At 48.3% G+C, this 25,337-nt stretch overlaps 2 protein-coding genes and 1 long non-coding RNA gene across 17 annotated transcripts in view; 2 read left to right on the top strand and 1 right to left on the bottom strand.

Annotated features, from left to right (window-relative positions):
- Positions 1 to 7,322: 7,322 nt before the first annotated feature.
- ZNF878 (zinc finger protein 878) lies at positions 7,323 to 19,043 on the top strand. Of its 2 annotated transcripts, XM_077977811.1 has the most exons (6): positions 7,323 to 7,540; positions 8,484 to 8,528; positions 13,371 to 13,497; positions 13,700 to 13,760; positions 15,421 to 17,104; positions 18,898 to 19,043. In XM_077977811.1, exons 1-5 carry the CDS (start codon positions 7,538 to 7,540, stop codon positions 16,739 to 16,741), a joined length of 1,557 nt encoding a protein of 518 aa, XP_077833937.1. In that variant the 5' UTR covers positions 7,323 to 7,537; the 3' UTR covers positions 16,742 to 17,104; positions 18,898 to 19,043. The 2 variants fall into 2 exon arrangements, with proteins under 2 accessions (XP_077833937.1, XP_014978462.2); XM_015122976.3 differs by lacking the exon at positions 8,484 to 8,528 and having other exon boundaries at positions 7,339 to 7,540.
- On the bottom strand, positions 13,847 to 24,643 carry LOC106994640 (uncharacterized). The gene is made up of 4 exons (XR_003724971.2): positions 24,489 to 24,643; positions 18,204 to 18,243; positions 15,430 to 15,518; positions 13,847 to 14,035 (listed from the first exon to the last, which is right to left on the bottom strand). It is a non-coding gene; the product is annotated as an uncharacterized LOC106994640 (long non-coding RNA).
- The window catches only part of LOC106992362 (uncharacterized), a 34,890-nt gene continuing 24,976 nt past the window's right edge, over positions 15,424 to 25,337 (top strand). For 3 of the 14 annotated variants that reach the window (XM_077977643.1, XM_077977636.1, XM_077977633.1), the window contains exon 1: positions 24,773 to 24,902. Coding sequence is in view for 5 of the 14 variants with exons in the window: in XM_077977635.1 (XP_077833761.1) it covers positions 16,904 to 16,906 (3 nt within the window). In the remaining 9 variants the exon portion in view is untranslated. Of the gene's footprint in view, positions 16,907 to 24,708; positions 24,903 to 25,337 lie in introns of those variants that run through there. The other 11 variants (XM_077977640.1, XM_077977637.1, XM_077977635.1 and 8 more) reach the window with 10 other exon arrangements.

Raw genomic sequence — 25,337 nt, 5'->3', positions numbered from 1 at the left:
CAGGAGGGAGAGACAGATGTTCTTCAGGGCAAGATAATTTGGAATGAGGCAAGGCCAAGGCGTTCTCACACCCACATTCCTCGTCACAGTGTGGAAATGCTCCCTCCTTCCAGAACTTTATTTTCACCATCAGGAAACTCTCACCTGGGGTGAGTTTAAGTTTGTGACCTAAATAAACTGCTAACTTCATAAACTCTTTCTCAACATCCCAAACAATTCTGTCTCTGAGCCTGACTTACCACACATTTTTTTTTGGAGACAGAGTCTCACTGTCACCCAGGCTTAAGTGTGGTGGTGCGATCACAGCTCACTGCAGCCTCCAGGGCTCAATCGTTCCTCCCACCTCAGCCTCCTGAGTAGCTGGGGATACATACATGCATCACCACACCCAGCTAAATTTTGTATTTTTTGTAGTGATGGGGTCTCACCATGTTGCCCAGGCTGATCTTGAACTCCGGTGCTCAACCTAATCACCCACCTCGCTCTCCCAAAGTGTTGGGATTAGAGACAAGAGCCAGGGTGCCTGGACACATTTTCTTTATATATACAAATTACAATATGACCCTAGTGACCCTACACATATCAAAACCAAAGCACTGTCCAGAAAATGGCTCCAGGCTCCAGACATGCAAACCCAAAAAGGACAGAACCCGCCGGGGATCTGCACTAAGGGGTTTCCAGCCTTCCAGGCCTCTGCACCTTCTCAGAATCCACACCCATTCTGCAGCTGCTCTGCGCAGCTGGATATCACCTGCAGGGGAGGGAGGGCTGCCTGGGAAGCCCTCAGGGGAGCTTCATTTTCTTCCCTTTGCAGGTTCCAGGCTGGCCTCAGCGTGGAGTCACTGGCCTCAGGCTTTGCTGCCCCACTGCAGGTTATTCACCTGCATTTCACCTCCATGATCAGACAAAAAGATCTTCAATCTCATCTTTTAAAAACAAGAAACCAACAGAGTCCCTGCTTTCCTCCTGTGTGTATATGTAAAGAAGGAAAATTCTAGGAAAATGTAAATGCATTAAAAGACTTCTAGGCTGGGCATGGTGGCTTGCGCCCATAATTCTATCGGTTTGGGAGGCTGAGGCCAGAGGATCACTTGAACTCAGGAGTTCAAGAAATGCCTGGGCAAAATAGTGAGCCCACATCTCTATTAATTAAAAAAAAAAAATTCCAGATCATGGTGGTGGAGGCAATGGCCACTGAGGAACCCACGGTCTGGACACAATGGCACTGGCTGGACATAATGGGGGGCAGGAAGAAAGCAAAGACAGGGAGTAGGGTGTGCGAGAGGCCGAGGGGAGGGATAGCACACATTTTTCAGAGAAAACGAGGATGCCAGCACTGTTTTGCCTGACTCTTTGGGCAGTCTGTAATAAGTTGTGGGGGAAGCCGGGTGCAGTGGTTCACGCCTGTAATCCAGCACTTTGGGAGAGTAAGGCAGGCGGATCACCTGAGGTCGGGAGTTCAAGATCAGCCTGACCAACATGGAGAAACCCCGTCTCTACTAAAAATACAAAAATCAGCCGGGCGTGGTGGTGCATGCCTGTAATCCCAGATACTTGGGAGGCTGAGGCAGGAGAATCGCTTGAACCCAGGAGGCGGAGGTTTTGGTGAGCCGAAATCGTGCCATTGCACTCCAGCCTGGACAACAAAAGCAAAAACTCTGTCTCAAAAAAAAAAAAGTTGTGGAGAATCCTGTCTGGGAAACTGACCCACGATGTTTGTGTCACATTAGGGAGAAGACTCCAAGGGGGAGTTTCCACTCTTACTTCAACCATTGTATTTAATTATTTTTCTAGAGAGGACACGCTCATGGCATGATTTGTGTTTCTTTGGGAATAACATTAAAAACCTAGGCCCGGCGCGGTGGCTCACACCTGTAATCTCAGCACTTTGGGCTGCCCAGGCGGGCAGATCACTGAGGCCAGGAGTTGGAGGCCAGCATGGTGAAACCCCGTCTCTACTAAAAATACAAAAATTAGCTAGGCATGGGACGGGCGCGGTGGCTGACGCCTGTAATCCCAGCACTTTGGGAGGCCAAAGTGGGCAGATCACGAGGTCAGGAGATTGAGACCATCCTGGCTAACACGGTGAAACCCCGTCTCTACTAAAAATACAAAAAATTAGCCGGGTGTGGTGGCAGGCGCCTGTAGTCCCAGCTACTTGGGAGGCTGAGGCGGGAGAATGCCGTGAACCCGGGAGGCGGAGCTTGCAGCGAGCCGAGATCGCGCCACTGCACTCCAGCCTGGGCCACAGAGCAAGACTCCGTCTCAAAAAAAAAAACAAAACAAAACAAAAAAAAAACAATTAGCCAGGCGTGGTGGTGCATGGCTGTAATGTCAGTTACCCAAGAGGCTGAGTGAGGCACAAGAATCACTTGAACCGGAGAGGTGGAGGTTGCAGTGAGCCAAGATCACGCCACTGCACTCCAGCCTGGGTGACAGAGCAAGCCTCCATCTCAAAAAAAAAAAAAAAAAAGCAAGCAACTCTCTTCTTTCTCAGTTCATCTGCATCTGGTTATTGAGCACAGAGAATAAGCAGCCCAATCCTCGGTTTGGTCTGGGAACAAGGGTGCAAGGAAAGCAGGTAGGGTTCAGGCCAAGACCAAAATGAGAGAAGGAAATGTGACCTGCAGAGGGTTTGGGGTTGTGAAAATAAGTCTGAGCAAGGAAGAACTGAGCCCATTTCTTTGAAGTGTGTGTTTTCCAGAATGGCCATTCCCTGCTTTTCACTTTCATAAACTCACAACCGAATTCTGATCTTTTGCACAATGTGAGGCTGACAGGGCACACACCCACATACCCACCACCCACTGACTAAGCCTCCCTGGCCCCCTTCATTCTCCTCCTGGGCTGCACACCCCTTCCGACCCCCTTTCCTCCCCTACCGTCCCCTCCTCTCCCCTGCCCTTCCTTCCCTTTCCCTTCCCTTCCTTTTTCCTTCCTTTCTTTTCTTTCTGATGGAGTCTCCTTCTGTCACCCAGGATGGAGTGCAGTGGTGCCATCTCGGTTCACTGCAACCTCCACCTCTCAGGTTCAAGCTATTCACCTGGCAAATTTTTTTTTTTTGTTTTTTGTTTTTTGTTTTTGAGACGGAGTTTCACTCTTGTTGCCCAGGCTGGAGTGCAGTGACGCGATCTTGGCTCACCACAATCTCTGCCTTCCGGGTTCAAGCGATTCTCCTTCCTCAGCTCCCCAAGTAGCTGGGACTACAGGCGCTTGCCACCACGCCTGGCTAATTTTTTGTATTTTTAGTAGAGACAAGGTTTCACTATGTTGGCCAGGCTGCTGGTCTCGAACTCCTGACCTCGTGATCTGCCCACTTTGGCCTCCCAAAGTGCTGGGATTACAGGCGTCAGCCACTGCGCTTGGCCATTTTTTTTTTTTTTTTTTTTTTGTATTTTTAATACATGGTTTCACCATATTGCCCAGGCTAGTCTCCAGCTCTTGACCTCAAATGATCTGCCTGCCTTGGCCTCCCAAAGTGCTGGGATTACAGGCATGAGCCACCGCACCCAGCCTGTTTTTCCTTATGTCATACATAACACACAGGAGGCCGGGCGCGGTGGCTTAAGCCTGTAATTCCAGCACTTTGGGAGGCCGAGGCGGGCGGATCACGAGGTCAGGAGATCGAGACCATCCTGGCTAACACGGTGAAACCCTGTCTCTACTAAAAAAAAAATACAAAAAAATTAGCCGGGCTTGGTGGCGGGCGCCTGTAGTCCCAGCTACTCCGGAGGCAGAGGCTGGAGAATGGCGTGAACCCGGGAGGCGCAGCTTGCAGTGAGCCGAGATGGCGCCACTGCACTCCTGCCTGGGGGACTGAGCGAGACTCAGTCTCAAAACAAACAAACAAACAAACAAACAAACAAAAAACACCACAGGAGGAAAGCAGAGACGCTGCTGGTGTCTTACAAACTGGGATTGAGGGTGTTTGTCTCTAGCAACTGAATAACGGGGTGAGGAGCGGTTAAATAACCTGCAGGGGGCAGCAGAGCCCGAGGCCAATGACGCCCCGCTGAGACCAGTCTGGAGTTTGCAAAAGGAGGGAAAGGGAGCTCCCCTGGGGGCTTCTGCGGAAGCCGGACCCTCCTTGAAGGTGGCTTCCAGCTCCAGAAGGTGTGTGGATTCTGGGAAGTTGCAGAGACCTGGAAGGCAGAAGACCAACATGCAGATGCGTTTGTGGATTCTGTCCTATCTGGGGTTGTACCTCTGAAGCCTGGAGCTATTTTCTGGGCAGTGTTTTGGTTTTGGCATGCACAGGGTCACTGGGGACAGACTGTAATTTATATATATGAAGAAAATCTGTGAAGGTCAGGCTCAGAGAACAAATTAGGTTGTGTTATGAACAAAGGGTTTCTACAGTTGACTTTATTTATAAAGTCAGAATGTCAGAGTGTTTGAACTGGAGTGAATTCATCTTGTGTTATGAGCCTCCGTGTGAAGAGACCACCAAATAGGCTTTGTGTGAGCAATAAAGCTTTTTAATCACCTGGGCGCAGATGGGCTGAGTCCGAAAAGAGAGTCAGGGAAGGGAGATAAGGATGGGACCGTTTTATAGGATTTGGGTAGGTAAAGGGAAAATTACAGTCAAAGGGGGGTTGTTCTCTGGCAGGCAGGAGTGGGGGTCACAAGGTGCTGGGGGGGAGCTTTTTGAGCCAGGATGAGCCACGAAAGGGAATTTCACAAGGTAATGTCATTACTTAAGACAAGGACCGGCCATTTTCACTTCTTTTGTGGTGGAATGTCATCAGTTAAGGTGGGGCAGGGCATTTTCACTTCTTTTGTGATTCTTCAGTTACTTCAGGCCATCTGGGTGTATACGTGCAAGTCACAGGGGATGCGATGGCTTGACTTGGGCTCAGAGGCCTGACATCTTGAATAGAGGCTGGGTAAAATAAAGGTGAGACCTACTGGGCTGCACTTGCAGGTGGTTAGGCATTCTTAGTCACAGGATGAGCTAGGAGGATGGCAGGACTGGTATCACAAGATACAGGTCATAAAGACCCCACTGATAAAACAGAATGCCCACCAAAACCAAGATGGCGACGAAAGTGACCTCTGCCACCCTGGGCAACACGGTGATACCCCATCTCTACAAAAAATACAAAAATTAGCTGGTTGTCATGGCCTGCGCCTGTAGTCTCAGCTACTCGGGAGGCTGAGCTGGGAGGATTGCTTGAGCCCGGGAGGCAGAGGCTGCAGGAAGGCAGAGAGGCTGCAGTGAGCTATGATTGTGCTGCTGCACTCCAGCCTGGGTGAGGGAGTGAAACTGTCTCAAAAAAAAAAAAAAAAAAAAAGAAAAGAAAAGAAAAGAAAGTGACCTCGTGTGGTCCTCACTGCTTATTATACACTAATTATAATGCATTAACATGCTAACAGACACTCCCGCCAGTGCCATGACACTTTACAAATACCATGGCAATGTCCAGATGTTACCCTATGTGGTATAACAAGGGGTAGGAACCTTCAGTTCTGGGAATTGTCTGCCCCTTTTCCAGAACACTCATGAATAATCCACCCCTTGTTTAGCACATAATCAGGAAATAACTATAAATATACTCTGTCAAGCAGACCATGCTGCTGCTCTGCCTATGGAGTAGCCATTCTTTTGTTTTACTTCTCTAATAAACTTGCTTTTACTTTATGGACTCACCCTGAATTAGTTCTTGCATGAGATCCAAGAACTCTCTTTTGGGGTCTAGATTGGTACCCCTTTCCGGTAATAAGATGAAACCGACTCCAGGTGAGAGTTTCCTGCTAATGAAAACGAAGGTGTAGAGAGGAGGGAGAGTTTCCACACTGTGAGGAGAAGATGGGTGTATGTGAGGAAGCCTTGGCCATGCCTCATCCCAATTCCTGCCCCACTGCAGGATATCTGTCTCTCCCTCCTGGAACAGGCATGCCTGACCTGTTTCCCCTCCTGCCCTGAGACAAGGGGATGGCTTTGTGGGGGTCATAGACTCTTGGTGTCCTAAAGGTTTGCTGAAAACTAATTGATCTGAGGCAGATTGATTAATAGAAAAGAAGGCATGCAAATGTATTTAACATGTATACATGGGAACCTTCAGAATGAAGACCCACCCAGCTATAAAAAAGAAGATTATATAGCAACCTGAGGTCAGTAAATTAGGTTTAGTAGCAAGACAGCTTAGCAGAGTGAGAAAGGAAGAGGCTTGGCTAGAAAATTAGCCAGCCACCAAACCTGGCTAATTTTTGTACTTTTAGTAGAAATGGGGTTTCTTCATGTTGGCCAGGCTGGTCTCGAACTCCTGACCTCAAGTGATCCACCCGCCTCGGCCTCCCAAAGTGATGGGATTACAGGCATGAGCTACCACACCTGGCCCTAATCTATTTACTTATCTTTATCTTTTTAGTAGAGACTTGGTCTCACCACGCCCGGCCACTTTTTTTTTTTTTTTTTTTTTCTTTGAGACAGAGTTTCGCTCTTTTTGCCCAGGCTGGAGTGCAATGGCGCGATCTCGGCTCACCGCAACCTCCGCCTCCCGGGTTCAAGCGATTCTCCTGCCTCAGCCTCCCCAGTAGCTGGGATTACAGGCATGCGCCACCACCCCGGCTAATTTTGTATTTTTAGTAGAGACGGGGTTTCTCCATGTTGGTCAGGTTGGTCTTGAACTCCCGACCTCAGGTGATCCACCTGCCTCGGCCTCCCAAAGTGCTGGGATTACAGGCGTGAGCCACTGTGCCCGGCTACCGGCCACTTTTTAAATTTTTAAATAATAAAGACAGGGATCAGCCAGGCGAGCAGGGACAGCTCACCGAGTGAGGAAGACGACAGTGCCCCTTCTAGCAATTCGCAGCAAGTTTGGTCGAAGACAAATATTTTATTTTATCTTTTTTTTTTTTTTTTGAGACAGAGTCTCACTCAGTCGCCCAGGCGCGAGTACAGTGGTGCGATGTTGGCTCACTGCAAGCTCTGCCTCCCAGGTTCACGCCATTCTCCTGCCTCAGCCTCCCGAGTAGCTGGGACTACAGGCGCTCGCCACCACGCCCACCTAATTTTTTTTTTGTATTTTTAGTAGAGATGGGGGTTTCACCATGTTAGCCAGGATGGTCTCGATCTCCTGACCTCGTGATCCGCCCGCCTCGGCCTCCCAAAGTGCTGGGATTATAGGAGTGAGCCACCGCGTCGGGCCAGCCCAAGGCAAATATTCAAAGTAAAGGTGGGAGGGAGGTACCGAGCTGACCTTGGAAAGTGTGGCCAGAACCGGTCACTTTGGCTCTGCAGCGCCAGGTTACCCAGGGCTTCTGCCGTCACTCAGGGAAGGGGGCGGAGTCTAGACCCCTATCCAATCAGGGGCGCTAGGGCGGGGCCCTGCCACTGTCCTCCAGGGAAGTGGAGATTGCATTCCCGCTCGCTTCACTCCGAGAGCTGTTCGCGCCTGTTAAGGTATGGGTCTTTCCTGCTCTGAGAGGGACCAGTTACTTCCGCCGTAGCTGCTGTTGCTCTGTCGACTGCAAGGTGAGCTGCACTATTCGCGGGACCTTTAGAGAGGACGCCGGGATACCTCGAAGCGCGGAAATGGTGAGCACGCTGGGCTGGGGGGTCCCAAGGCGAAAGGAGGGGCTGGGTGGAACCGAGAGGAACCCGCTGTGGCGGGGCCCAGGCTTCCCTGCAGCGACGCTGGGGTCCGGTCACAGTCCCCCTGGCGCAGCTCGGTCCTCCGTCCCCTCGGCCGCTGGGTGGGGCTGGGCCGGCAGCCGGGACCCCGGGCGTCCTGTCAGGTCCCTGCGCGGCAACTGCGGTCCCAGCCCCGGCCCCGGCTCCCTCTCTGAGCAGCTCCGCGCCCGCAGCCCCGCGTCTCCCGTGGTTCAGGGACCACGGAAGGGTCATGGGGGGATCCCGCCTCGGGTGTGGGGTTCGTGTGGGAGGAGCGGTGGCCTGTGGGGTCCCCAGTTCCTTTTTTTCTCCAGTTAAAAATTAAACGGAGGCACTGTTAAAAAATGAGAGTTTATTTTAGCAAACAGCGATTAATGAATGAGAAACTCCCAGTCCTGGCTTGTGGTTTGGTAACGGAAAAACCCAAACCGTGTAGAATAAGTTTATTCTGAGCCGAATAGGAGAGACCTCGGCCGAGGGAAACACAACCCCACGAAGCCCGGAGTAAGCGGTCCCGAGGCAGCTCATGACAGTTTTTTTTTTTTTTTTTTTTTTGAGACGGAGTCTCGCTCTGTCGCCCAGGCTGGAGTGCAGTGGCCGGATCTCAGCTCACTGCAAGCTCCGCCTCCCGGGTTCACGCCATTCTCCGGCCTCAGCCTCCCGAGTAGCTGGGACTACAGGCGCCCGCCACCTCGCCCGGCTAGTTTTTTTTTTTTGTATTTCTTAATAGAGACGGGGTTTCACCGTGTTAGCCAGGATGGTCTCGATCTTCTGACCTCGTGATCCGCCCGTCTCGGCCTCCCAAAGTGCTGGGATTACAGGCTTGAGCCACCGCGCCCGGCCGACAGTTTGGTTTTATTCATTTCAGGGAGACAGGAATTGCAGGAGAATGATGAATCAGTGCCGGGAAGGTGTAAGTTACTTTGGCCAAAAGGCGGGACATATGGAGGCGGGGTTAGAAGGCACAGGTGGTGGAGGGATTCTGTAGGTGGCGGTGGATGGAGAGTGTGTGAAGCTTTGTCTAAAATTTGGAGGCTGTAGGAAGGAGGGCTGTTATCTGCCGCGTTACTCCATCCCAGTCCCTGCTCCCTTCCCCAGAAGACCTGTTTTTGTTTACCAGATTTTATTTTTTTGAGACGGAGTCTCGCTCTGTCGCCCCAGGCTGAAGTGCAGTGGCGCCATCTCGGCTCACTGCAACCTCCATCTCCCGGGTTCAAGCGATTCTCCTGCCTCAGCCTCCCGAGTAGCTGGGATACAGGCGCCAGCCACCACGCCCAGCTAATTTTTGTATTTTCAGTAGAGACGGGTTTCACCATATTGGCCAGGCTGGTCTCGAACTCCTCGTGACCTTGTGATCCGCCCACCTCGGTCTCCCAAGGTACTGGGATTACAGGCGTGAGCCACCGCGCCCGGCCAATTTTTGTAGTTTTAGTAGAGACGGAGTTTCATGATATTGGCTAGGCTGGTCTCTGCCACGTGATTCCATCCCAGTCCCTGCTCCCTTCCCCAGAAGACCTGTTTTTGTTTTACCAGATTTTATTTTTTTGAGACGGAGTCTCGCCCTGTTGCCCCAGGCTGGAGGGCAGTGGCGCAATCTCCGGCTCACTGCAACCTCTGCCTCCCGGGTACAAGGGATTGTCCTGTATCAGATTACAGGCGTGAGCCACCGTGCCCGCCCCAGGCCTTTAAAAATTTTCTTTGCAAGAGGTTTTCATTTCTTTTCGTATTTAAAAAAGTGAATTTAACATTTCCAGCTTCAGAAGATGTGATGGCCATGGAGTCTTTGTGTGAGAAAAGTAAGAGGGAAGTTAGTCTATAATGAAATCAATCCTTAAGAGGGAAGGGGTCTTTCATGACTTGCTTCAGTCATTTAAAATGTGTTACAAAACAATATAGGTAAGAAAGAAAGCTAATCTGTAATCAGGGAATGGACCTTCCCTGGCTGGCTCTGTTACCACTGCCTGTCAGGTGTCTCAACCCTAGAATCGCATTCCTTTAAACCTCAAGATAATTTAGAGTTCCAGCAGCCTAAATGTTTGAATCACCTATTTTCACAGTCTGTACAGGTGAAACTTTTGGTTATGTAATCAGAGATTAATTGCCTGGTTAAGCCTAAATTTCATTTCCCTATAAATTAATCTTTAGTGATATTGTTTCCTCAGGCCACAGATTAGAAATTTATGTGAATTGGATTTGAATTTGACTTCAGTATGCTTGTGGAGGGTCTTAGTGTTCTATAGCCAGTTCAGTTTAATTGCTTCTTATTTATTTATTTATTTATTTATTTTTGAGACAGAGTCTCTTTCTGTCGCCCAGGCTGGAGTGCAGTGGCCCAATCTCGGCTCACTGCAACCTCCGCCTCCCGGGTTCAAGCGATTATCCTGCTTCAGCCTCCCAAGTAGCTGGGACTACAGATGCACGCCACCATACCTGGCTAATTTTTGTATTTTTAGTAGAGACAGCGTTTCACCATGTTGGCCAGGCTGGTCTCAAACTCCTGATCGCAGGTGATCTGCCTGCTTTGGCCTCCCACAGTGCTGGGATTACAGGCATGAGCCACCGCACCTGGCCAAAATTGGATGTTTTAAAATTGGATGCCATGTCAGTAAGAACATAAATACTCAGGAACACCACCCAGGAAAATGAATAATCCTTGGGCAGTTCTGGCGTGTTTCTTTGATGTCACTTAACTGTGACACACAAAGGTGGTCAAAGTTTTGATTCTGTTGGTTATTCTTTTCCTTTTTTTTTTTTTTTTTTTTGAGTCAGAGTTTCGCTCTTGTTGCCCAAGCTGGGGTGCAATGGCGTGATCTCAGCTCACTGCAACCTCCACCTCCTGGGTTCAAGCGATTCTCCTGCCTCGGCCTCCCGAGTAGCTGGGATTATAGGCATGTGCCACCACGCCTGGCTAATTTTTGTATTTTTAGTAGAGACGGGGTTTCACTAGGTTAGCCAAGCTGGTCTTGAACTCCTGACCTCATGCTCCAACTGCCTTGGCTTCCCAAAGTGCTGGGATTACAGGCGTGAACCACTGTGCCTGGCCTGTTATTATTATTATTTTTCTTTCTTTTTTTTTTTTCTGAGAGGGAGTCTCGCTCTGTCACTCAGGCTGGAGTGCAGTGGCACCATCTCTGCTCACTACAACTTCTATCTACCAGGTCCAAGCGGTTCTCCTTCCTCAGCCTCCCAAGTAGCTGGGATTACAGACACCTGCCACCACGCCTGGCTAATTTTTGTATTTTTAGTAGAGATGGGGTTTTACCACTTTGGCTGGGCTGTTCTTGAACTCCTGACCTTAGGTGATCCATCTCCCAAAGTGCTGGAATTACACACATGAGCCACCTCACCCAGCCTTCTTTTTGTTATTCTTTGTAGCTGCATTATCTTTGTTCTTTCTTTCTTTCTTTTTTTTGAGATGGAGCTCCCTCTGTCACCCAGGCTGGAGTGCAGTGGCATGATTTCAGCTCACTGCAACGTCTGCCTGCTGGGTTCAAGTGATTCTCCTGCCTCAGCTTCCTGAGTAGCTGGGCTGCAGGTGCCTGCTACCACGCCCAGCTACTTTTTGTATTTTTGTGGAGATGGGGTTTCACCATATTGGCCAGGCTGGTCTCGAACTCCTGACTCTGTGCTTCGTGATCCACCCACCTCAGCCTCCCAAAGTGCTGAGCCACTGCGCCCAGCCTTTTTTTTTGAGACAGTCTTGCTCTGTCGCCTAGGCTGGAGTGCAGTGTGTGATCTTGGCTCACTGCAATCTCCACCTCACAGGTTCAAGTGATTCTCCTGCCTCGGCCTCCCGCGTAGCTGGGATCACAAGCGCCCACCACCAAGCCCAGCTGATTTTTGTATTTTTAGTAGAGACGGGGTTTCACCAGGTTGGCCAGGCTGGTCTCGAACTCCTGACCTCAGATGATCCACCCACGTCCACCTCCTAAAGTGCTGGGATTACAGGCATGAGCCACCTCGCCCAGCCTGCCATATTTTCTATTATCACAAAGTAGAATTTTGGCTGTTTGAAGTTTCCAGTAACTTGGTGTTGCAATTAATGTACCTTTCATGTTATACCAAAAGGGTTTGTTTCTGACTTTTTGCCTCATTCTGTTGCAAACATGCCACTGTGTTGAGTCATGGGTCGCCCAGTTTACTTATGCATTTCACTACTTAATGGGTTTTGGGTTTAGTTTAGTTTTTGACCTTGGTGACAATGTCATGGTTGGTTTTTTTTTTTTTTTTTGCCATATGAAAATGCAACATAAATTTCTCACATGTTGGGGGAAAGGTCACTGGGTTGTAGATTATGGATAAATTCCAATGTAAAAGATAATGCCAGTAGAGTGTATGTACGGATCAACCATCTAGCCTTTCATGTGTGTGTCTTTATTTTTGTGGTTTACCAACACTTGGGATTATCTATTAGTAGAGACGGAGTTTCACCATATTGATCAGGCTGGTCTTGAACTCCTGACCTCAGGTGATCCACCTGCCTTGACCTCCCAAAGTGCTGGAATTACAGGCATGAGCCACTGTGCCAAGCCCAGTTTAGGTTTTTCTATTCACGTACAGTTTCCCAGAAAGGTTTCTGTTCATGAGTTTTTGTTTTAGTTATGACTCTCTTATCAATTAGATTTTTTTTTTTTTTTTTTTTTGAGACAGAGTCATGCTCTGTCGCCCAGGCTGGAGTGCAGTGGCCGGATCTCAGCTCACTGCAAGCTCCGCCTCCCGGGTTCACGCCATTCTCCTGCCTCAGCCTCCCAAGTAGCTGGGACTACAGGCGCCCGCCACTTCGCCCAGCTAGTTTTTTGTATTTTTTAGTAGAGACGGGATTTCACCGTGTTAGCCAGGATGGTCTCGATCTCCTGACCTCGTGATCCGCCCGTCTCGGCCTCCCAAAGTGCTGGGATTACAGGCTTGAGCCACCGCGCCCGGCCTTTTTTTTTTTTTTTTTTTTAACCGACAGAGTTGGCTCTGTCACCCAGGCTGGAGTGCGGTGGCACGTTTTTGGCTCACTGCAACCTCTGCCTCCTGGGTTCAAGTGATTCTCCTGCTTCAGCCTCCCAAGTAGCTGGAATTACAAGAGCCCATCACTACACCTGGCTAATTTTATTATTTTTAGTAGAGATGGGGTTTTGCCATGTTGGCCAGGTTGGTCTCAAACTCCTGACCTCAGGTGATCCACCCACCTTCGCCTCCCAAGGTACTGGGATTTATAGGTGTGAGCCACCATGCCCAGCCAGACTCTCTTATCAGTTGGATTAATAAAGCCCCTTGCAAAATCCATTTTTTTTTTTTGTTTTTGGCTTCTGCTACTGGAATCAGAACAAAACCCACTTTCTAGTCATCACAAAGGTTAAACTTTGTGAACAGGCATTTTCAAGAATATGCAGCCTTAGGGCTGCTAATGTTAACTTTGTTTTGCTCATGAATTCAAAGGAGTTTGTTATGACAGGTGCTGCAGATCCATACTTCAGACATTAAGGGCAGTCCAGGCAGCACGCCTTTCTCCCTGGACTCACCAGAAACACACATTTTCCTATTCTGCTGTTGCTTTACCCCATCCAGAGTTCAATTCTAGCATCAAAATTGTTTTCTGTAAAAAAAGTGAGTGTAGATGGAGAGTAAGGGGTCTGATGACCAAGTCATGGAATAAATGTTTGGAGTCCACACGCCATAGCATCCTGAGAACTTCCTAGGAACAGGGTGTAGGAACCCAGTGCTGTCAGCCTCACTCATCCTCCTGTCTACATGTGGGATATTTCAGGATTCGGTGGCCTTTGAGGATGTGGCTGTGAACTTCACCCAGGAGGAGTGGGCTTTGCTGGATCCTTCCCAGAAAAATCTCTACAGGGAAGTGATGCAGGAAACCTTGAGGAACCTGGCCTCCATAGGTAAGAATGACAGTATTACTTCCCTTAGTGAATTAAAAAACAGGTGTTTCTAGCTCATCAGTGCTGTTGAGTGATTTGGAATATGGTCAGGGAATACTTTGAATAAATAAGGCACAGGTGCAATGAGCCATGGACATAGAATCAAGTAACCTTTTTTATAATTTTATACTAATTCAGGACTTTTTCTGGGTTCGCATTTTAGGAAAAAAGTGGAACAACCAGTACATTGAAGATGAGCACCAAAATCCTAGGAGAAACCTAAGGTAACTGGCACTTACAAGAGAAAATAATGTCTCTGTAGATGATCTTAGAATGGAAGAAAGTGTTAAAAAGAAGCAAGCATAAGAAATAAACCTAGTTCCAATGTATTTATTCTTAGAAAAGCTTCCCTAGAAACATATAAAGTGTGACATGGCTTATATGTATAATCCAGCCCTTTTGGAGGTCAGGATGGAAGATCACTTGAACCTGGGAGTTTGAAGTTGCACTGATTCATGATGGCATCACTGGAGGGCAGCCTGGGCCACAGGGTGAGACCCTGACTCAAAAACAAACAGACAAAGACAGTATTTATAAAATAATTTACTTTAAAATAGCATTTAAAAGCCGGACATGGTGGCTGACACCTGAAATCCCAGCACTTTGGAAGGCTGAGGTAGGTGGATCATGAGGTCAAGAGATCAAGACCATCCTGGCCATCATGATGAAACCCCGTCTCTACTAAAAATACAAAAAATTAGCTGGGCATGGTGGTGTGTGCCTGTAGTCTCTTGGGAGGCTGAGGCAGGAGGATCGCTTGAACCTGGGAGGCGGAGGTTACAGTGAGCCGAGATCACGCCACTGCACTCCAGCCTGGCAACAGAGTGAGACCTGGTCTCAAAAAAATAATAATAATGAAAATAAAGCATTTAAAATTCCTGTATCAATATTATCTTTTTTGATAAGAGATATGGCTGGGCCATCTTTTATAACATGTGCTCCATTCATGTTCAGACAGGACAGAAAGCCTACACTTTGCTGGGCATGGTATTTTTTATTATTATTATTTATTTATTTATTTATTTAGTTTTGTTTTTTTTTTTTTTTTTTTTTTCGAGACGGAGTCTCGCTCTGTCGCCCAGGCTGGAGTGCAGTGGCCGGATCTCAGCTCACTGCAAGTTCCGCCTCCCGGGTTCACGCCATTCTCCTGCCTCAGCCTCCCGAGTAGCTGGGACGCGAGTAGCTGGGACTACAGGCGCCCGCCACCGCGCCCGGCTAGTTTTTTGTATTTTTTAGTAGAGACGGGGTTTCACCGTTTTAGCCAGGATGGTCTTGATCTCCTGACCTCATGATCCGCCCGTCTCGGCCTCCCAAAGTGCTGGAATTACAGGCTTGAGCCACCGCGCCCGGCCCAGTTTTTGTTTTTTTGAGACGGAGTCTTGCTCTGTGGCCCGGGCTGGAGTGCAGTGGCCGGATCTCAGCTCACTGCAAGCTCCGCCTCCCGGGTTTAAGCCATTCTCCTGCCTCAGCCTCCCGAGTAGCTGGGACTGCAGGCGCCCGCCACCTCACCCGGCTAGTTTTTTGTATTTTTTAGTAGAGATGGGGTTTCACCGTGTTAGCCAGGATGGTCTCGATCTTCTGACCTCGTGATCCGCCCGTCTCGGCCTCCCAAAGTGCTGGGATTACAGGCTTGAGCCACCGCGCCCGGCCTGATTTTGTATTTTTAATTTTTAGTAGAGACGGGGTTTCTCCATGTTGGTCAGGGTGGTCTCGAACTCCCAACCTCCAGTGATCTGCCCGCCTTGGCCTCCCAAAGTGCTGGGATTACAGGCGTGAGCCACTGCGCCTGGCTAACTGGGCACTGTTAAAAATGCAAGTGCTATACTTGCAAATGAATTAAAATTAGTGATAAACCCATTATAATGTGCTTTTCATTGTTCACAGAAGACTTACAAATGAGAGACTCTCTGAAAGTGAAGAAAGTCATCAGCATGGAAAAGTTTTGACGCAGGTTCCAGATGACACACTGAAGAAGAAAACTCCTGGAGTAAAATCACATGAAAGCAGTGTGTGTGGAGAAATCGGCATGGGTCTTTCATCTCTTAATAGGCACCTGAAAGCCTTTAGTTATTCCAGTAGCCTTTCAATACATGGAAGAACTCACAGTGGGGAAAAGCATTATGAATGTAAGGAATGTGGGAAAGCATTCAGGTTTCCCAGTTCTGTTCGTAGACATGAAAGAATCCACTCTGCAAAAAAACCCTATGAATGTAAGCAATGTGGGAAAGCATTATCTTATCTTATAAGCTTTCAAACACACATGAGAATGCACACTGGAGAGAGACCTCATAACTGTAACATATGTGGGAAAGCCTTTTTTTCTCCCAGTTCGTTAAAAAGACACGAGAAAAGTCACACTGGAGAGAAACGCTATAAATGCACACAATGTGGTAAAGCTTTCAATTGTCCCAGTTCCTTTCAGTATCATGAAAGGACTCACAGTGGAGAGAAACCCTATGAGTGTACACAATGTAGGAAAGCCTTCAGATCTGTCAAGTACCTGCGAGTACATGAAAGAAAACACACTGGAGAGAAACCCTATGAGTGTAAGCTGTGTGGTAAGGGCTTTATTTCTTCCACTTCCTTTCGCTATCATGAAAAGACTCACACTGGAGAGAAACCTTATGAATGTGAGAAATGTGAGAAAGCCTTCAGTTTTGTCAAGGATCTTCGAATCCATGAAAGGACACACACTGGAGAGAAACCCTTTGAATGTAAACGATGTGGGAAAACCTTCACTTCTTCTAACTCCTTTCACTATCATGAAAGGACTCACACTGGAGAGAAACCCTATGAGTGTGAGCAATGTGGGAAAGCTTTCCGATCTGCCTCAATCCTTCAAAAGCACATACGAACTCACACAGGAGAGAAACCCTATGGATGTAAGCAATGTGGGAAAGCCTTTAGAGTTGCCTCACAACTTAAAATGCATGAAAGGACTCACACAGGAGAGAAACCCTATGAGTGTAAGCAATGTGGAAAAGCCTTCATTTCTTCCAATTCCATTCGCTATCATAAAAGGACTCACACTGGAGAGAAACCTTATAAATGTAAACAATGTGGAAAAGCCTTCATTTCTTCCAACTCTTTTCTCTATCATGAAAAGATTCACACTGGAGAGAAACCCTATGAGTGTAAGCAATGTGGGAAAGCCTTTAGATCTGTCTCAGCCCTTCATAAGCATGTAAGGACTCACGCTGGCTAGAAACTCTGTGGATGTAAGCAATATGGTAAAGTCCTTAGATGGGCCTCAGAACTTCAAATGCATGGAAGGACTCACTGCAGAGACACCTGTAATCTCAGCATTTTGGGAAGCCAAGGCAGGAAGATTGCTTAAGCTGAAGAGGTCAAGACCAGCTTGGGCAACATGGTGAGACTTCATTACATAATAAAATAAAATAGGCCAGGTACAGTGACTCACACCTGTAATCCCAGCACTCTGGGAGGTGGAGGTGGGCAGATCACCTGAGGTCAAGAGTTCAAGACCAGCCTGACCAACATGGAGAAACCCCATCTCTACTAAAAATACAAAATTAGCCAGGCATGGCAGGTGCCTGTAATCCCAGCTGCTTGGGAGGCTGAGGCAGGAGAATCACTTCAACCTGGGAGGCAGAGGTTGCGGTGAGCTGAGATTGCGCCATTGCACTCTAGCCTGGGCAACAAGAGTGAAACTCCGTCTCAAAAAATAAGTAAATAAAGTGAAATATACATATTTACATTTTGTATATAAATATGCATATATATTTAAACATAACTATTTAAAATGCATAAGTAAAATATATAGGATATTTATATACATATATTTATATATGTATTTGTCTCTGTGTGTGTGTGTGTGTGTGTTTTGGGAGACGGTATCCCTTTGTCACCCAGGTTGAAGTGCAGTGGTACAATCATAGTTCCCTGTAGCCTTGAACTCTTGGGCTCAAATGATCCTCCTGCCTTAGCCTTCTGAGGAGCTATGACTACAGACAGGTACCACCATTCTTAGCTCATTTTTTATTCCTTTCATAGAGACAGGTTCTCATTCCATTGCTCAGGCTGGTTGTGAACACTAGCTGTGAGCATTCCTCCCACCTTAGTATCCAAAAGTGCTAGGATTACAGCTGTGAGCTACTCTACCTGGCTGATAAACATTCTGAATAGTTAACTTTATGCTATCTGTGAAGGTATATATCCTGAGGATAAAACAGTTTTGATTTTAAAGAAGGAAACTACTTATTTCCTACATGAAAGAGAAAGATGTGGGAGAAAGCCTATTTCCAGCCGCGACCAGAGCCCCGGGGGTGGAGGACAGAACTGTGATCCAGTTGCCTTGCCCTGGAAAGCAAGGCATTTACACTGGGGTTTGAAGTCACGTGGAAAGTCTTTTATTGCAGGGTTCCAATCAAGGAGGACCACACAGGTATAGTCTTAAATCCTGACCTCCCCAACTGGATTGCAGGCAGGGATTTTTAGAAGCAGGAGTAAGTTTTAGGACTGTAGATGCTATACACAAAATAACAAATGAATACATGGAGATTACTCATTGGTTTATACTTGAAAGGGTGGGATATTTTAAAGCTGGGGCTTACAGGTCATAGGTAGATTTAAAGATTTCCTGATTTGCAATTGGTTAGGGAAGAACAACTTTGTTTAAAATTTGGGGGTCAGCAGAAAAACGTTACCTGGGTAGAGGAAGCGACTTCAAGTCCTTCAGGAAGAAACCTAAAACAAAGGAGGATAATTAGAGTACAGTCTTCACTTCTGCTTTATCTAGTGTCTAATTACCAGGGAATTCCTTTAGTGGGGGCCCAAGACTTTGAATGACAATTTAGAGACAAATTCAAAGGTGCTATCCTTAGCTTTTTTGCCTAGTTTGTTTTGTTTGAGACAGTCTCCATCTGTCACTTAGGCTGGAGTGCAGTGGCTTGATCACTGCTCACTGCAGCCTACATCTCCCAGGCCCATGGGATCCTCCCATCTCAGCCTCCCGAATAGCTGGGACTACAAGTGTGAGCCACCACACCCATCTAATTTCTTTTTTTTTTTTTTTTGAGACGGAGCCTCGCTCTGTCGCCCAGGCTGGAGTGCAGTGGCATGGTCTCGGCTGGGATTACAGGCATGCGTCACCACGCCCGTTTACTTTTGCATTTTTAGTAGAGATGGGGTTTCACCATATTGGCCAGACTGGTCTCAAACTCCTCACCTTGTGATCTACCTGCCTTGGCCTCCCAAAGTGCTGGGATTACAGGCATGAACCACCGCGTCTGGCCATACCCACCTAATTTCTTAATTTTTCTTGTAGAGACCTGGTCTCCCTGTGTTGCCCACGGTACTCTGGAACTCCTGGGTTCAAACAGTCCTGCCTTGGCCTCCCAGAGTGCTGAAATTACAGGCATGAGCCACCATAACTGCTATCTAGTTTTCATGGGAAAACAAATATTTCTGAAATTTTAACTTTTTTGGCTATTGTGTTAGGCTATTATTGTTTTCTTGTTTAATAAATTGCATATTTATTCCTGGGACTAGTTTGGTATGTGGAATTTATTTCTTCTTTTTGAGACAGAGTCTCGCTCTTATCGCCCAGGTTGGAGTGCAGTGGCGTGATCTTGACTCACTGCAACATCCACCTCCTGGGTTCAAGCAATTCTGCCTCAGCCTTCTGAGTAGCTGGGACTACAGGCGTGTGCCACCATGCCTGGCTGAATTTTATACTTTTATTTTTATTTTTTTGAGATGGAGTCTTGCTCTGTCACCAGGCTGGAGTGCAGTGGCGTGATCTCGGCTCACTGCAACCTTCACCTCCCTGGTTCAAGGGATTCTCTTGCCTCAGCTTCCTGAGTAGCTGGGACTATGGGCACGCACCACCACGCCTGGCTAATTTTTGTATTTTTAGTAGAGATGGCATTTTACCATGTTGGCTGGGATGGTCGTGATCTGTTGACCTTGTGATCTGCCTGCCTTGGCCTCCCAAAGTGCTGGTGTTACAGGCATGATCCACCACTCCCAGCCGATTTCTTTTTCGTTTTTTTTTTGAGACAGAATCTCACTCTGTCACCCAGGCTGGAGTGCAATGGCACAATCTCGTCTCACTGCAACCTCTGCCTCGTGGGTTGAAGCAATTCTCCTGCCTCAGCCTCCCGAGTAGCTGAGATTATAGGCGCCCGCCACCACACCTGGCTGATTTGTTTGTACTTTTAGTAGAGACTGGGTTTCACTATGTTGGCCAGACTGGTCTCAAACTCCTGACCTTGTGACCTACCTGCCTCGGCCTCCCAAAGTGTTGGGATTACAGGCGTGAGCCACACTCCCAGCTAAATTTTTTTTTTTTTAAGACGGAATTTTGCTCTTTTGCCCAGGCTGGAGTGAAGTGGTGTGATCTTGGTTCACTGCAACTTCCGCCTCCTGGGTTCAAGCGATTCTCCTGCCTCAGCCTCCTGAGTAGCTAGGATTACAGGTGCCCACCACCACGCCCAGCTAATTTTTGTATATTTAGTAGAGACGAGGTTTCGCCATGTTGGCCAGGTTGGTCTCGAACTCCAGACCTCAGGTGATCACACCTGCCTTGGCTTCCCAAAGTGCTAGGGTTAGAGGAATGAGCCACCGTGCCCTGCCATATTTAGGCGCTATTAATTTTGTAAAACATTCAGGTGTGATGTCATGTGTCTGGTCACTGCTTGTCAGGAAGCTAAGTCAGAAGGATTACTTTAGCGTGGGAGTTTAATGCTGCACTGTTCCCCAGCCTGGACTAGGTAGAAAGATCTTGTCTCTAAAAATAAATAAGCTCACGCCTGTAATCCCAGCACTTTGGGAGGCCGAGACGGGTGGATCACAAGGTCAGGAAATCGACACCATCCTGGCTAACACTGTGAAACCCCGTCTCTACTAAAAAAAATACAAAAAATTAGCCGGGCGCGGTGGCGAGCGCCTGTAGTCCCAGCGACTCTGGAGGCTGAGGCAGGAGAATGGCATGAACCCAGAGGGCGGAGCTTGCAGTGAGTGGAGATCGCGCCACTGCACTCCAGCCTGGGCTACAGAGTGAGACTCCGTCTCCAAAAAAAAAAAAAAAAAAAAAAAAAGAAAAGAAAAAAGAAAAATAAATAAACGAATAAAATTTTAAAATAATCAAAAAGTAGAAATGAAAGCTGGGCGTGGTTGCTCACACCTGCAATCAATCCCAGCACTGTGTGGGAGGTCAAGGTGGGCAGATCGCTGGAGCCCAGGAGTTTAAGACCAGCCTGGGCAACATAGTGAGAATTTGTGTCTATAAACTAATACAAAAATTAGCCAGTTATGGTGGCATGGGCCTGTGGTCCCAGCTACTCAGGAGGCTGAGGTGAGAGGATTGCTTGAATCCAGGAGGTAGAGGTTGCAGTGAGCTGAGATCACGCTAGTGCACTCCAGTCTGGATGACAGGTGAGACTCCGTCTCCAAAAAAATAAAAAATTAAACAAATAGAAGTGAAAATTAAGCTACTGAAAAGAAAACTTGCTATACAACATAAGTCTCCTTTGCCCCTGCGTGACCTCATTGGCCTAGCTATGTTCCCATTTATATTCAGTTTTCCATAAGGGAAATAACAATTGCTTAGCTACCTTTGGAGGACGAAAAAGTGTCAGTGGAAGTAGCAATGTACCTGGCAGAACATTACCAGAGGGAAGAAGCAGAGTAGGAAGTATTTTTTTTTTTTTTTTGAGACGACGTCTTGCTTTTGTACCCCAGGCTGAAGTGCAGTGGCATGATCTCGGCTCACTGCAACCTCCACCTCCCGGGTTCAAGCGATTCTCCTGCCTCAGTCTCCCAAGTAGCAGGGATTACAGGTGCATACCATCATGCCCAGCTAATTTTTTGTATTTTAAGTAGAGATGGGGTTTCACCATGTTGGCCAGGCTGGTCTTAAACTCCTGACCTCAGATAATCTGCCTGCCTCAGCCTCCCAAAGTGCGGGGATTACAGGCATGAGCCACTGCGCCCAGCCTTTTGTTTTTTGTGTTTTGTTTTTGTTTTTTTGTTTTTTTTTTTTAAGATAGAGTCTCACTCTGTCACCCAGGCTGGAGTGCAGTGGTGGGATCTCAGCTCACTGCAGCCTCCACCTCCCAGGTTCAGGTGATTCTCATGCCTTGGCCTCCTGAGTAGGTGGGACTACAGGTGGGCACCACCACAACCGCCTAATTTTTTTTTTTTTTTTTTTGAGACGGAGTCTCGCTCTGTCGCCCAGGCTGGAGTGCAGTGGCGCGATCTCGGCTCACTGCAAGCTCCGCCTCCCGGGTTCACGCCATTCTCCTGCCTCAGCCTCCCGAGTAGCTGGGACTACAGGCGCCCACAACCGCGCCCGGCTAATTTTTTGTATTTTTAGTAGAGACGGGGTTTCACCGTGGTCTCGATCTCCTGACCTTGTGATCCGCCCGCCTCGGCCTCCCAAAGTGCTGGGATTACAGGCGTGAGCCACCGCGCCCGGCCAATTTTTTTTTTTGAGACGGAGTTTTGCTTTTGGAGTGCAATGGCGTAATCTCGGCTCACCGCAACCTCCGCCTCCTAGGTTCAAGTGATTCTCCTGCCTCAGCCTCCCGAGTACCTGGGATTACAGGCATGCGCCAGCATACCCAACTAATTTTGTATTTTTAATAGAGACGGAGTTTCTCCATGTTGGTCAGGCTGGTCTTGAACTCCCAACTTCAGATGATCTGCCCACCTCAGCCTCCCAAAGTACTGCGATTACAGGCGTGAGCTACTGCGCCCAGCCCACGCCCAGCTAATTTGTGTGATTTTAGTAGAGATAGGGTTTCGCTGTGTTGGCCAGCTTGGTCTTTAACTCCTTACCTTATGTGATCTGCCTTCCTTGGCCTCCTAAAGTGTTGAGATTACAGGCGTGAGCCACTGCACCTGGCCCTCAGAGTGGAAAGTTCTTTAGATCACATTATTGCTGTACTCAGTGTCCATGGCTGAGGACATAATGCTGTCAGTTAAATCAATAGGGAATGGCACTTCCACTTGAGGGAACAATTAGTAAACCTTCAACGACTTGTCCTTTTCCGGTCATTTAGTGTCTGTATGTGAATTCCAACATCATTGCTGCCAGCAGCTAAAATTATGATTCCATATCTGAAGTCACCTTTGCAAAAAGTATAACATAAGTCTACCTTGTCTCAGAGTGACCCCATCAACCTAGCCATGTTTTCATCTTTGCAGTCTTCCATAAGGGAAGTAATTGCTTAGCCACATTTGGAGGAGGAAAAAGTGGCAGTGGAAGTAGTAAGGTGCCTGGCAGGACTTCACTAGAGAGAAGAAGCAGAGTGGGAACATTCTTTAGATCACATATCATTGCTATACTCAGTTTCCATGGCTCAAGAAATAGTGCTTTCAGTTAAATCAAAAGAGTGCCACTTCTACTGATGGAACAGTTAGTAAATCCTCAACCAATTATCCTGTTCCAGTGATTTAGTTGCTGTATATAAATTCCAACATAAATGTTGCCAGGAGCTAAAATTATGACTCTACATCTGCAAACTCCTTTGCAAGAATTATAACAGTGAAAATGATGACAGTGAAAGAGATCAGATCTAAGCAACTCCACGTTTTCTTTAGCCTCCAAGCTACCCCTGTTCATTCCTGGTTATAGGTCTTACTAATATTAGAAGGAGTTTAGTTTAGCTTTAAAGCAAAAGTTGTAACTGCCGCTTCCCAAAAGAAATCATCTCCTTGCTTGGGAACCAGATTGCCTTTGTAAAACTAAGAAATTAGCCACAAGATTAGAAATTATGGTTCAGGAAATATGCAGCCAGAGGACACAAGATTCCCAACCTTGCCACTTGCTCCTGTGGATAATATTGTTGTAAGACCTAAGATTGGTGTTTCAGTATTTCTGAGACCCTTCATTCTGATGGATTAGCTGGCATCACACAGACCAATAAACTGGCTCACCTGCTCCAGTGGCCCCTAGCCAAGAACTGACTCAGTGCAAGAAGACAGCTTAGACTCCCTGTGATACATCCTTTTCACGACCAATCAGCATTCCCTATTTTCCAGCCTCCTGCTCACCAAATTACCTTTAAAACCCCCACTCTCGGCCGGGTGCGATGGCTCACGCCTGTAATCCCAGCACTTCCATAGGCCGAGGCGAGCGGATCATGAGGTCAGGAGTTTGAGACCAGCCTGACCAACATGATGAAACCCTGTCTCTACTAAAATACAAAAATTAGCCGGGCGTGGTGGGGCGCGACTGTAATCCCAGCTACTCAGGAGGCTGAGGCAGGAGAATCGCTTGAACCCAGGAGGCGGAGGTTGCAGTGAACCGAGATTACGCCACTGCTGTCCAGCATGGGCGACAGCGAGACTCCGTCTCAAAAACAAAGCAAAACAAAACCTAGCCTCCCAATTTTTAGGGAGGCAGAATTGAATAAAAATAAAACTCTGGTCTTTCATTTAGCCGACTCTATTGCAATTCCCTTTTTTTCTCCTTCGGAGACAGGGTCTCACTCTGACACCTAGGCTGGTAAAATCACAGCTCACTTTGGCCTCGACCTTTCTGGGCTCAGGCGATCCTGTCACCTCAGCCTTCCAAGTAGCTGGGACTACAAACATGCACCACCATGCCCGACTAATTTTTGTATTTTTTGTAGGGGCGGGGTTTTGCTATGTTACCCAGGCTGGTCTCAAGTTCCTGGGCTGAAGCAATCTGCCCTGCCGGCCTTGCCTTCCCAAAGTGGTGGGGTTACAGGCATGAGCTACTCCCCCGCACAAGCTAAAGTTTCTATTCAACAGTACCCTATGGCGGGGGTTCCCAACCCCCGGTCCATGGCCTGTAAGAACCAGTCCGCACAGCAGAAGGTGAGCGGCTGGCGGGCGAGCCAGCGGGCATTATCGCCAGAGCTATGCTTCCTGTCAGATCAGCAGAGGCATTAGTGCGTCATAGGAGCCCGAACCCTATTCTGAGCTGCGCATGCGAAGGATCTAGGTTGGGTTTGCCTTACGAGGATCAAATGCCTGATGATCTGAGGTGGAAGTTTCATCCCGAAACTATCTGCTCCGGTAGAACTGTCTTCCATGAAACCGGTTCTGGTGCTAAAAAGGTTACAGACGTCTGCCTTAAAGAATCTATCGCTAGATCCTGTCAAACCGGTTCTCAGAGCCCCGTTACCAAGGGCTTCTACTGTCACTCACGGCTGAGGGGGCGGGGCCCGGCGCCTCGTCCAATCAGGGGCGCTGGGCGGGGCCCTGCCAACTGCCCATCTGGGAGGGCGAAGGCCTTGCTCTCCTCCAGGCGGCGAGCTGAGGTTGGGAACCTGGCTTTCCCTTCCCAGAGGGTTCAGGTGCCTCTGCCATAGCTTCTGTCGCCTGTGCTGTGACCCGCACTGGTCGTGAGAGTCACCTGAAAGCAAGAAATGGTGAGCGTGCGGGCCAGGGTTCCCGAGACGGGGAAGGAGCTGGTTGGAACCGGCCGGAACCGGCTGTGATGGGACCCGGGTCTCCCCGCGGCGACTCCGGGGTCTGGGACCCGAATTCCCTTGGGACAGCTCGGCCCTTGGTCCCTTTGGCCCCACGGTGGGGCTGGGCCGGCAGCCGGGACCCGGGTGTCTCGTCCCGTCCCTGCGCGGCGACTATCACCCAGTTCCCAGAGCCCTCTCTGGGCAGCTGCGCGCCCGCTGCCCCGCGTCTCCCCAGATTGTGCGGGGACCACGCGAGGGTCATGGGGGATCCCGCCTCGGGTGTGGGGTTTGTGTAGGAGGAGGGTGGGCTGTGGGGTCCCCAGTAGCTCCTTTCTCCTCTTAAAAATTAAACTGAGACACTTTAACAATTCAAGAGTTTTGCTTCTCAGAATA

The sequence above is a fragment of the Macaca mulatta genome, chromosome 19, assembly GCF_049350105.2.
Source record: "Macaca mulatta isolate MMU2019108-1 chromosome 19, T2T-MMU8v2.0, whole genome shotgun sequence".
In the NCBI taxonomy this organism is placed as follows: domain Eukaryota; kingdom Metazoa; phylum Chordata; class Mammalia; order Primates; family Cercopithecidae; genus Macaca; species Macaca mulatta.
This window is presented reverse-complemented; position numbering and strand designations above follow the sequence as displayed.

Excerpts from the sequence above, each read along its gene's own strand:
- ZNF878 (XM_077977811.1), top strand. Across the intron at positions 13,498-13,699 it reads GAGGAACCTGGCCTCCATAG|GAAAAAAGTGGAACAACCAG; the intron begins GTAAGAATGACA and ends TTCGCATTTTAG. Across the intron at positions 13,761-15,420 it reads AATCCTAGGAGAAACCTAAG|AAGACTTACAAATGAGAGAC; the intron begins GTAACTGGCACT and ends CATTGTTCACAG.